Source organism: Pseudopodoces humilis, chromosome 4, assembly GCF_049639895.1.
Source record: "Pseudopodoces humilis isolate 2021_Gansu_Grassland_sample_001 chromosome 4, ASM4963989v1, whole genome shotgun sequence".
In the NCBI taxonomy this organism is placed as follows: Eukaryota; Metazoa; Chordata; class Aves; order Passeriformes; family Paridae; genus Pseudopodoces; species Pseudopodoces humilis.
This window is the reverse complement of record NC_142203.1, coordinates 5294689-5306989: the sequence shown is the minus strand read 5'-3', so window position 1 is coordinate 5306989 and position 12301 is coordinate 5294689. Positions and strand designations below refer to the sequence as shown.

Below are 12301 nucleotides of genomic sequence, written 5' to 3'. Positions count from 1 at the left end.
GGATTTGTGTTTAAATGGGTTTAAATGGCAGCACCGGGTTATCCTTCGGAGAAGAGAGCTCTTTCCCAGCCGGACTGACCCGGCGCTCCTTGCCGTTCCTCACTGTCCCACGGCATCACGTGACAGGCGGGAAGGCCTCCTCAGGGGACGGGTCCTGGCAGCTGCATGGACGTCGTAAACAACTCTCCCGTGGCAGAGAGGGAGGAAAGAGGTCCCTCCGAGCTTGGAGCAGAGTTTCTCTGCGTTTCGATTCCGGTTCCCGGCTTGGTGACGGGCGGAGCGCAGCGGGACCCGGCGGAGCGCGGCAGCGCACGCAGCTGCCAGGACCTACCAAGGGAACGCTGCGCATGTGCGGGCCGAGCTCCTTCTCTTCATCGTCCTCGTTGCTCTCCTCGTCCTTTTCCTGATCGTTTTCCTCCTTTTCCTGTTCTTGCTCCTCTGCCAGCGCGGCCATGGGGAAGCTGAACGTGGTGATGCTGCGGTACCTGTCCCGGGAGCACTTCAGGGTGCTGACAGCGGTGAGCGGGCACGGGCAGCGGGGCCGGGCCGGGCGCTATCGCAGCCGGCGGGGGGAGGGGCCCGCCTGTGGTGCCGCTGCCTCCCCTGGGACTCCGCGCTGGCCGCTTCTGGGGAGGGCCCGGTTCGGGCCGGCATTTCCTTCGGCCGCCGGGTTGGGGGGAATCGGGAGGGGCAGCGAGTTCTCGGGGGTTCTCTGGAGATGCCAAGAGGAGTCCCTGGGGGCGCCCGGGTGGTCGCAGACCCATCACGGTGAGGCAGCATCCCCAGCGTCTCTGCTGTCTCTGCTCCCCTTGACTGGGACTGAAGTCTAATTAGCCGCTTACGTCGTGACTGGCACTGAAGAACTTCTCAGGGTGGGTTGTACATAAGCTGCCAAGGACCAATGATGAAAATGGAAAGTTCTTTTAAAATGTAGAAGTCAGGTCTTAAAATCTGTAGTCTTTAAAAATTGCCTATTTGCAAAGGGATTTTACGCTTGAGCAGGATCTGATATTTCATTGTTGAACACAGGGCTGACAAATCTGTTTTTCATTACTCTTTTAGGTGGAAATGGGCATGAAGAACCATGAAATAGTTCCTTCCAGCTTAATTGCTTCCATTGCCAGCCTTAAACATGGTGGCTGTAATAAAATTCTGAGAGAGCTGGCAAAGCACAAACTTGTGGCTTACGAACGAACTAAAAGTGAGTTTGAATTTTGTGTTGGACACCCTTTCTTATCCTGTCCCCAATGCCTCACAGTGGTAGCTGCCCAACAGGTCAGGATGTAGGAGTGCCCAGTGTTTGCTTTGCCTTCTCTTGGACTCAGCCTGGAAATGTGGGTTTGTGCAGCACCAAATGCTGTGTCTGCTTCTACCTTAAGAACTGACAGGCAGAAAAAAGATGAACAGTTAACTTTCTTTTTCACTCAGAATAAGGTAAAAAGAATCATCACTTGAAGCAATGTTCAAGTATGTGTAGGAATCAACCCAAATGAGTGATATCCTCACAGTTCTGGAACAGAGTTTTCAATCCTTGGACATTTCGCTGCCTCAGGAACAGCTGCTAAAGCAGTATTTATTATCTGCCATATGAAAAGTTGTTCAGGCCTTTTCCCATTCTCTTCAGCCTTTTTCTTGGTATCTGGCCCTGCAAACACAGTGGGGATATCTATGGGAAATACCTCTCCCTTTTGTCCCAGTTCTTTAGAGGATTGAGGGTTGCTCCAAACCAATTTAAACATCTTCACCATTCAGTCACATTGGGCTGGTAAGAGCCAAGGGGTGAAATATTAGGGGTGTTATGTACTTTATGGAGCAAGAAGCAACACTAAATTGAGATTTATTTTAAATGGGATGTATGCATAAAAAGGAGTGAAATGTATTTTATTTTTACCCAGCTGTCCAGGGTTATCGGTTAACTAATGCAGGATATGATTACCTGGCTCTGAAAACTCTCTCTTCCCGACAAGTCATCAGTTCTGTGGGAAACCAGATGGGTGTTGGCAAAGAATCAGGTAAACTAAAATAACCTTTTAAATAATTTTTTTAAGCAAACACATCTGTAATATTGCAAATATTTTGCTAGAAGCTAGGGGAGTTTTCCTCTGGATAGGCAGATCAGTTAATCTGTCAGACATCAAGGTGTATTTGAACATAGCACGTTCAAGTGCTCTGTGAGGCTCCTGGCTACAATTGAGTATTTTTTCACAATGGTGTAATTGCATTTTGCCCATTTGTCTGTTTCTTAGTTCATTATTTAAAAAGCTACTTTGCAGGCAGGTGCTGCTTGTGTTGTGCTTTGTGAAGAGTTTCAAACCATTTAACAAAAAGATAATTTTATCTTTTTCATCCCACTTAGAAATAAGGTAGTAAAGTAAAATAGGCTCAAAACTATCGGAACACTATCTTGGTTCCTCTTATGTTCATGTAGTTTGACACAGAATGTGACTTCTGTAATGGGAGAAGGGGATTATTTGGGGCAAATGCTAGAAATTAAGTTTAGGGCATTTGTTAACTCTTTAAATTAAGAGTCTGGTCCTTTGAGTTCATCAGGAAGGAGAAGCTCTTCCAGGATGTGGTTAAGACCACAGAACACTGAAAGATACTTCAGATCCCATCAGCATTTATTTTATAGGAGTACCATGAACTCTTTAACAGTAATTTCTTTATGTTCAAAACCTCTGATACAAACTATATAATCATCTGACTTTGCTAAAACTTGCTGGTCAGAAAGGGTGAGGAGCGAGGTAACAAACTTCCACTGCACTTTTTCAGCTGGCTTGTTAGATACCATTAATTTCTTATATCTGTGCTGTTACGTATTTTCTAGATATTTATATTGTTGCCAATGAAGAGGAGCAACAGTTTGCGCTGAAATTACACAGGCTGGGGAGAACATCCTTCCGAAACCTGAAAAACAAACGTGACTACCACAAGCACAGGCACAAAATGTCCTGGCTGTACTTGTCCCGGATAGCAGCAATGAAGGAGTTTGCCTATATGAAGGTGGGTGGCCCTCACACAGTGGCAGCAATGGTGAGACAGGCTGGAAGATGCCTCTCAGGCTGCCTTTTGATCTGGTTGTGTTAGCAGTGCTGATAGGATTTATGCTTCATTTTTTTCTCTCCCCAAATTGTCTTAAAGGATAGATTCAGGTGTCATGAGAGAATTTCAAATTAATGATATTATTTATGAATAGATAATCTATATATCATCAGCTCTGCAGTTTTTCCTTCAAATTTATTGCATAAACTAGGAAGCAGCTGTCATGGGAAACAGCTGTCATTTCTTAAAATTAGCTAATTTTTTATTTTACCAAGCTTGCACTTGTTGCTGTGCTGTTGAGGGAAGTCTTTCAGAGCAAAACTGGTGGTTTGATCCAAAATACACACTTAGTTCTGCACTGTGAGAAAAGATTTCATTCCCAGGCATATACTGCTATTCTGGCATTCTGTGAGGTTTTTTTTCCTGCTTTAAAAAACACAGATACCATATAGCCATGAGAGATGATATCTGAAAGCTAATTAATAATAAACACCTAGTTTTCCTTTTTCCTTTTGTGCTATTCAAGAGTAATATATATATGAAATACAATTTTATTCTTCTTGTAAAATAGAACCATGATGGATTGTGTCAGTGGCCTCCACAGAGAGGGAAAGAGCAAGCACCATCATTTAGAACCTCTGTATTGGTCCAGGTGGTCCAACTGGTAAAGCCTTACGTAGTCAGAACTTGTAGGAATGTAATTGTAGGGAGGGGTCAGTTTCCCTGAGCAGAGGGTTGGGGGAGGTTTAATTGAGTGCTGAAAAGCAGTAATTCTTAAGTAACAAAAACGGTATTTATGTTGCTTTAACTTAGGACTCTTAGAGAAATTCACTGGTAACAACAGAATGTGTAAATAAAGAATGCATGCAGAAGAATGTTGTGTGGATCCAGCGAATTTGTGCTAGAGAAGGCAAATAGGGGAGCTTCAAAATATTATAACCTACTTTTGTTTAATCTTAAGTGTGGTATAATACTGATTATTACTGTTTAAGAATTAACTTGTGTTTACAGCAACTGAGCTTAGATTGACTAATCACGCAGGAGTGTATTGGCAACATCTTAACGTGGAATTCTTTTCTAATGCCAAACACCCGATTTCCAGTTATCTGCTACTGATTCCACAGGTTAATGTACCAGAAAAGGTTCTGTCATTTCTTCAGTCTGTTGTGGTTTTCTTCCAGATGCATGATAATTAAACTGTAGGCAGTGCACTTGGTATCTAAACTTCGGAATTCTATTGTCTTTGCAGTGAAAGTTTCCATGGCTGTGAGGCTGTTTTCCTTCTTTATCATGTGGTTTGGGCAATATATCACAGTGTTATCACAGTGATATGTACTGCTTATCTTAGGTGCGGGTTTGTCAATATATGTAATGTTTCCTTAACTATTTAATTTCAATTTTTCAATTTGTTGTCTCATTCCAGGCTTTACATGACAGAGAATTTCCTGTTCCAAAGCCCATAGACTACAACAGGCATGCTGTTGTTATGGAACTTGTTGATGGATATCCTCTGTAAGTACTGAAGCTTGAATTCTCTGTTACAGAGATTCTGACAATTCCAGGAAAAGTAACAGGGTTAGGGTTTCCTCTTGTTTTCTACATGGAAATTGCATGTTCTCTATGCTACTTTGTGTACAGAGTACTAATATCCCTCATGTTCTGAGCTCCAGTTTGTAATCCTTGCTCTGTTAATTCAGGTGAGTTTGTAACTCACTTCTGCACTGTTTACACAGACTACCATGTAAAATCTGTTTTTGCACCTTTGAGAAAGATTATTTTTCTTGAGTTTTCAACTTCTAGAAACATCAAATATTATTGAGATTTGTAGGTGAAGGGTTGGTTTGGTTTTGAATGCAAAAGGCCTTTCTTTTTCATACAATAACCCAGGTCTAATCCAGAGACTCAAAGTGTCCAGTTACAGAACAAACCAGTCCATTCTCTTGTATAGAATTCAAGATGTTAACTTTAATCAAAAGGGAATTAATTCCAAAGTAAAACAGTTGAAGAATAATGTGGAAAAGACTTCATTGGGTTCTGTGTTCCCACCCTCATTTGTTAAATAATTCCACATCCATTGTGTAAACAGAACACTTCAAGTTCCTTGTGGTGATCTGCAGTGGATTGCCATTTACTTTTTCTTCTTTTCCTAACATAATCTAGAAAATCTGATTTTGTAAAAGAAAGTGTCATGGGCCATTTGAATTTCAGAGTAAAAAGATTTAGTTCCTATGACACGAAATGATTACCTAAAATAGGAGAAACAGAAAAGTTTGCTCGTCTGTTATTTGCATAATCCATTATGATAGCAGTGCTCAATGGGAGACAATCGGTGTGAGTTTAGATGAGGTTTAGCCTGGGTATAATGAGGTATTTTCTCCTCTTGAGGACAGAGAGACAGTGGCACAGGGACAGTTTCACTGACCCTCTCCATTCCCAAAAGTTTTCTGTCCCTACTAGACAGAGACCTGAGCAGTCTGGTCTGGTCTCAGATTTGACTCAGCTTTTAGTGGGATGCTGGACCAGAGACCTGAGGACCCTTTTAATTTTAATTACTCTGGCATTCTGTCAGATGTTTTTTGTATACTTTATCTGTATTTTTAAATTAAGTCTTTCAAGGTTCAGAATATTTTACTGAACTTTTCAGGTGCCAGGTGCGCCAGATGGAAGATCCTGCTGCGGTCTACAGTGAATTAATGGACCTGATTGTAAAACTTGCCAATCATGGTCTGATCCATGGGGATTTCAATGAGTTTAATCTCATCTTGGATAACAACGACCATGCCACTTTGATTGATTTTCCTCAGATGATGTCAACATCACATGCAAATGCTGAATGGTAGGTTTAGATCCTAAGGTGTTTTCCATGTGAATCTGACAAATGCTGATGACAGCAAACAGTCAGCCATGACTTGTTTCCATAAGTCTTTTCCTGGATCTTTCTCTGCCATTGTTGTGATGCAGCACAAGTAATGTTCCAAATGAAGAATGACTAGCAATGTCTCTGCAGAATAAATATGTGATTAATTGCTTCTAAGAGATAATAAACTATTTGGTTAAGAAATTCAGAAATGAGCTGTATCCAGTTTCTCTTCCTAGCCTTTTAGCTTGACATCACTAATAGAAATAATTTTCAAATAAAACCATGTCGGGTAAATGCTTCTCATGGCAATAGACTTCACTGTTTTTTTTGTACAATTCTGTATTTTTTACAGGTATTTTAACAGAGATGTTAACTGTATTAAGGAGTTCTTCAAGAAACGCTTCAACTATGAGAGTGAGCTCTTCCCAACCTTCAAAGACATCAGGTAGAAATGACCAGATGAATTTGAGTTCTGCTTACGGCACTAGTGTTGGTTTTGTGAGAAAAGTAGATTCCTGTGAGAGATGCCTGTGGGAGAATGAAAAAAAAATAGGCCCAGATATGCAATTTAAAGTTGCATTTTTCTCATTTCTATTGTGTTTTCTTCAAAGTTACTGTAAGAGATTTTCAGGTGTGCTTTAAAATCCTCAGCTGCCTTCTTTGTCTTGCAACCAAGGAAGAGCTTGATCCAACTGGTGAATGTCCAGGAAATTTTAACAGTGATTCAAATCAACCTGATTCATTTATTTGAGGATTAATTTGGGTTTCCATTTTAAATCTGTCTTTAAAATTCTTGTAAATGGGGTAAGTGGCTCCTCAGGTGTTACTACATTTAAACTTTTCTTCCTAAAGTCTTTTGCTACCTCTGAAAAGGAAACTAATTTTTCACTCATTTTAAGATCTAAACTGTGCAATGAAAATGGTTTTATTTCATCCTGAGCAATTTTCCTAAGGAGTTCCACACTTTATCCAGCTTTTGTATGTCAGATCCTTTATTATTCTATTTGCTTGAGCATAATTTGAACTTAAATCCAAATGTTATTCCTACTAAAGTAAAACAATTTCCTGTAAAGAAAAAACCCATAAATGCAGGTTATGGAGAATGAATCATCTTCTGGAGGAGTTTTCTTCTCTTGGATTACATTCTAATTTAATATTTCACCTAAATCTCAGCACCATCATGTATTTTGTATGTTTCAACAGAGTATATCTTTTTTGTTAACAGTGTGGGTAATTTTAGTCTAGCTTGGTTAGCATTTTAAGCTCAAAATGTAGGATATTGGTAACTTGGCTTATTAAATTTAGCATATTAAAAGAAAACATACCTTTTTCACAGGAGAGAGTGTTCTCTTGATAAAGAGATTGCTGCCAGTGGCTATGCAAAGGAGATGCAGGAAGATGGTGAACTGCTTTACCACACAGATTCTTATGAGGATGACGATGCAGAGATGTTAGAACTTGCAGAGGATGCTGAGAAGGAGCTCAACTTCTTCAGCGAAAATGAAGAAAACAGTGAAAACTTCACATGTGAAGTGGGTGATTTCTCTGAAAGCACAGCCTTTGACAACACTGTGAGCAGCAGTGAGGAAGAGGCTGATGCAGCTGAAAGCAGTGAGAATACACAAAGACTGAATATGGCAGAGTTGAGTTCAGCCTTGGAAAAAGATGAAGGGCCAGCTGTGCCTTGGAAGTCCAGTGAAGATGCAGAGAGTTCTGCAAATACTTCTTTTAAGGGCAAAAGATTAACTGAAAATGCTGCTGAACTGGAAGGTCAGGTAGGTCAGGGAGAGTGCTGTGAGGGCAAGGAGAATGAGGATGAGTGCCCTGAGCTGTTCAACTCATCAGCTTTAAATGAGGAATTCCATCATTACAGGTAAAGATTCACATTTACTGTCTAGGAGCGTAGCCCTTCCCTTTCCCCCAGAAATGTAAATGTGTCAAGTAGGTCAAGAGGAACTGCTATTCTTGTTTAAACTGAAGACTAAAAATTCGATTTATTTTGAAAATATAGCAGTAAATACCCTTCCTATTGGTTGTCCAGGTCTGTTGTAGTATCTAATGAGAAAGCTGCTCTTGCACTTCAAAGGCCAACCTATTTTTCTGTGGTGGATTTTTTCCCCTTTTTCTTCATTTCAGCTAATACTGATAATGAAGTAGTTAAAATACTATTTCTAAAAAACTTTAATGAGTAAGTTTATAATTGAGATACTTTATGTCAAAGCCAAATGTTCTGCTGCTCTCTCCACTGAAGTTATCAAGAACAAGCTCCTTGGAGTGTTTTATGCAAATATAATTTACATAATTTTTACGTTGTTCTGGCTTTTAATTCCTTTCCTGACATACTTAGAAATATTCCTGCTTGCCTTCAGACTAATCCATTGTATGTGAAACTGTTTCTTGAGTTTGCCAGCCCACCATGTATGTGGATACAGAGATAATACTCCTCCTCATTTGCTTCTGCTTTTCAGTTAAATGTCAAAATGTTGTGCAGAATTCGAAGTGTTTTAGTGCCCTGAGGTTTCTCTTCTTGTGCTCTATATGAGCACAAGTCTCATGGCTGTTGTGCAACAAATTCTTGCTTTCACAAAGTCTGTCTTGAACAACCAGTGTTAATGTTTAAAACTTGCACGTTCTGTTGTGAGTTTTCAAGTTGTAGCCCAGAAAGTGAAGACTCAGAGTGCTTATAAAGGCAAAGGTGTGTTTGTCTTGCTAGTGGAATAATGCATTGATTTATGTGTTTCAGTAGTGAAGAGTGTGTTGTTTCCATTGCTGGGCGCAGAACAAGGACTAAGAGCATCACATCAGTCAGAAGTGTTGGGAGCTGTTCAACCATTCCTCCGGTAAACACTGTTTGTTACACTGTATCTAATTTACACTCAGACCACATTAAATTGCAGGTAGCGGTTAGCGCCTGTTTCTGAAATTGTTCTCTGACATCTTTAAAAACAGTTACCTCTTCAGTTTGCATCTCCATTCCCACAGAAAAACAGGACTGATACTGCTGTAATTGTTTACAGGACGGATTTCCAGCACTCTCCTTCATATTTTTCTTTTTAGTCCCTCACTGAAGCTCCATGTCAACACTAACAACTCTCATTTACCTAATAACTAACATATAATGTGTTAATGCGCTAACAGCATCAGTTCATTCATTTCTGTTGCTAGCCACAATTAATATTTTTTATTTTGAACATGTATACTTGAGTCTAGGTTTAAGTTTTCCTTTCTTACCTCTCTCCTTAGAGATTTCTTCATAGTCTTTTCCAAAAGATTTCTGTGAACTCACCTTCAACAGCGATCTCTTTGGCAATTTGAATTCGACCTTCTGAATTACATAAATCAGGACATTTTCAGCAGAATTTAATGTGCTTTTCTTCAACCCCAGAGCAGGCAGTAGGCGATATGTCTATTTGGCATCAGGAATTTTGGAACACGTGTAGGTTGTGATGAGGGTGAGTCTTTCCACCAAGTGCTGCAGTTCAGGAATAGAATTTGGTGAATTTACATTAGATTACATGTCATAATGGTATCTGCCTTGCAGAATTTATTGTAGCAGGTTTCCAGCAAGACATGATTCCACTGTGATTAAATAGATGAAAATAATTTGATTTCTCTGTTTTTCTTAAGAAAAAATATGCAGGTGTGCACTTTACATCATTGTGGCAGCTTGAGGTGGGACCATGCCACAGTTTACAAAATCATGGCTTTGTTTTTTGTTGTGGACAGATATTGTCATCACAATGGAGACCAGAGCTCAGAATGAGCCACAGGTGCAAATAACAGATGGAATTTCATAGAACTACTCCAGTTTGATGGAACAGGAAAACTTGCAGAGGAATTGTAAATCACAAATTCCCCATCTCTGTTAGCCACACTTGTGTTACATAGTTGTTGTTTTCCATTAGAATCAGTCATATTTTTGTAATCTAAACTTCAGAATAACCAGGGTGCTAAAAAAAAACCCAGCATAAACCAAATAATTACTGCCAGACATTAAATGTTTTGCAATATTAACAGCTTTTACATTTTTGTGTAAGGCCTGTGTTCTGCACTGAGAGGTGTGGATCCTTTAGCATCTCAGTAAGGAACACACTTGAAGTTTAATTTTAAAATGAAAAAATATTTAAAATGCTCTTTATTATAATGAAGACTATCAGAAGACAAAAGCACATAACCCCATACCCCTTTAGGTGCTGTGAGTCCTGAGGGTGTAGCACACACACAGCACTCCATGCAGACCTTGGCCATAGCAGAGAATCTCCTTTTTCACTCAGCTGAACTGTTTTATGATTTTCTTACAAGGAAACAACTGTTCATTTCTGCAGCCAAGGTGAACATCATGAATCATGAATGTTCATGTTGGTCCTGAAAAAATTCTGTGGTCATATCATATCCTATTACTAAATGATTTAAAGAAGTTTTGATGACAAATTGCGTGTTTGTTTGTAGGAGCTGGTGAAACAGAAGATAAAGCGTCAACTGACCAAGCAGCAAAAGTCTGCTCTGAAGCAACGTCTGCAGAAAGGGGAGGCAAATATTTACACTAAACAACGTCGAGAAAATATGCACAACATTAAGTCAAGCTTGGATGCAGTCAGCTTCTGGGGATAATTTATTAAAGCTCCTGTTGAACATGAGGAATGTGTACAGCTGAAAGGATCATGCTCATTTTGCCAATAATCCTTTTATGTAAAGAAGCAATATCTGCTATGCAAACCAGATGTTTTTCTGGGAATTAATAAACCTCATTTTCATTCCTGTGACTTTGACAGGGGGGTTGTGTTTTGTGTTTCTTGTCAAAACTGTTGACTGTAATTTACATTATATCAGTAGTATTGATTAAGATTATGACAGGAATTTCCAGCAGTGTTTTGTCATAACTGAATTTTGGTGTGTTTGTTGTGTAGAGGCACAAAAAGTCTTTTTCTTTTCCTCGGTTGTAGATGCACAATTATTTCCATAAATATAAAATGGAAGTAGCTTTTGCTAAATCAGTCAAATGCTACATTACTTTTTTCTGGCTTTACTTCAAAAACTTAGGGATTTAGTCAGATCAAGTTAATAAAACTTGGTTTCATTGGCTGAAATAATAATTTAGTGCAGGATGTGATATACCTGCTGGAGCTTAGAAACATAAATAAGAGAAATCATTAAAATATTCATTGGCATAAGCACATTTTTGAAGTGCTGTTCTACAAAACAATACTCAAGCACAAAAACCCTACTGCCATTCAACTAATTTATTCTGAAGGTGAAAGTAACTTACAGTAGATATAAAAAGTTAATCATAAAATAATGGTAAAATACAACTGACATAAATCTGTAAAAGCAATATTGAGCAGTAATTTAGAAATCTTTCAGTATTTTGCTTGCAAGTGTTCATCCCTCATACGTTACTGTCATTTGCACAAAGTGCACGCGATTCCATTAATATTTCTGTTTGAATCATCAGTAGTGGCAGAGCTGACCAATAGGAGTTTAGTCTCATTTGTGTAACCATTCTGATTAGTTTTGGAGTTGTTTGGTTGATGGTTTATTGTTTTTTCTTTTTTTTTTTTTAATATTCAGTGTCTTCACATAATGTGGACAGTACTTAGTAGGTAGGAATCTCCAAAACATTAGAAACTCCTAGAATACAACCCCTACAGACACAGTGTTTGTTCATTCTTACACCAAGAGTCCTTCACAAACGCCAGAACATTTATCATCTTAGTCACCATATGCAGAGAATGCTGCTATTTTACAAGAAGTAACAGGAAGTGATGTAACCTGGCAGTTTGGGGTGTTAAATGTGAAAAATCCAGCTTCTTATTTTCACTGGCACTGGATATTCTCACCTGTGGCTCCCAGTTCCCTTCACTCTACCCACGACCAGGGTGCAGCAGCGGCTGTCTGCACGAGGGGCACTGGCACAGCCGCATTGCCATCAAAGCTCACGGCCCACGGTGCCGGGCAGAGCAAGGTCGGGCTGCCGCTGGCATCGCCGTGTCCCTTGCGGTGGCTGCGTGGATTGGGGAGGGCAGGAGGAAGAGTTTCCGCGGCGGAAGCCTTTCCCCACTGAGGAGCCGAGCCGTGCACCTTCCTGGCTGCTCTCCCGCCGCCGGGATGGCCGCAGGGTAGGGAAGCAGCGGTGGCTCTGGGCTGCCTGCTAAGGCCACAGCAGCCGCATCCGCTGGTGCTCCATGCTCCGGGAGGAGCGGGCGGCACCTTCACCACCACGTACCAGGAGCGCGGTGCTGGGAGCGCCACCAGCCAGCTCCGCAGGCGAGGAGATCAGGATGCGCCCCGTGGGTAGGGACGAGCTGCACTCACAGCCTGAAACTCCTTCCCTGCCTCCTTTTCAGTCTCCCAGGCATCTCACCACTCAGAGCCCCATCCCCACGGCTGCCCGCCCCTTTC

At 40.6% G+C, this 12301-nt stretch overlaps 1 protein-coding gene across 2 annotated transcripts; it reads left to right on the top strand.

The window, feature by feature from the left end:
• The first annotated feature begins 332 nt into the window (after positions 1-332).
• On the top strand, positions 333-10665 carry RIOK2 (RIO kinase 2). Of its 2 annotated transcripts, none has more exons than XM_088054569.1 (10): positions 333-518; positions 1063-1201; positions 1896-2012; positions 2828-3003; positions 4466-4554; positions 5687-5878; positions 6255-6347; positions 7239-7775; positions 8649-8742; positions 10352-10665. In XM_088054569.1, the coding sequence occupies exons 1-10, from the start codon at positions 453-455 to the stop codon at positions 10511-10513; spliced, it is 1665 nt and encodes a 554-aa protein (XP_087910695.1). In that variant the 5' UTR covers positions 333-452; the 3' UTR covers positions 10514-10665. The 2 variants fall into 2 exon arrangements, with proteins under 2 accessions (XP_087910695.1, XP_005530060.1); XM_005530003.3 differs by having other exon boundaries at positions 8646-8742.
• The last annotated feature ends 1636 nt before the right edge of the window (positions 10666-12301 follow it).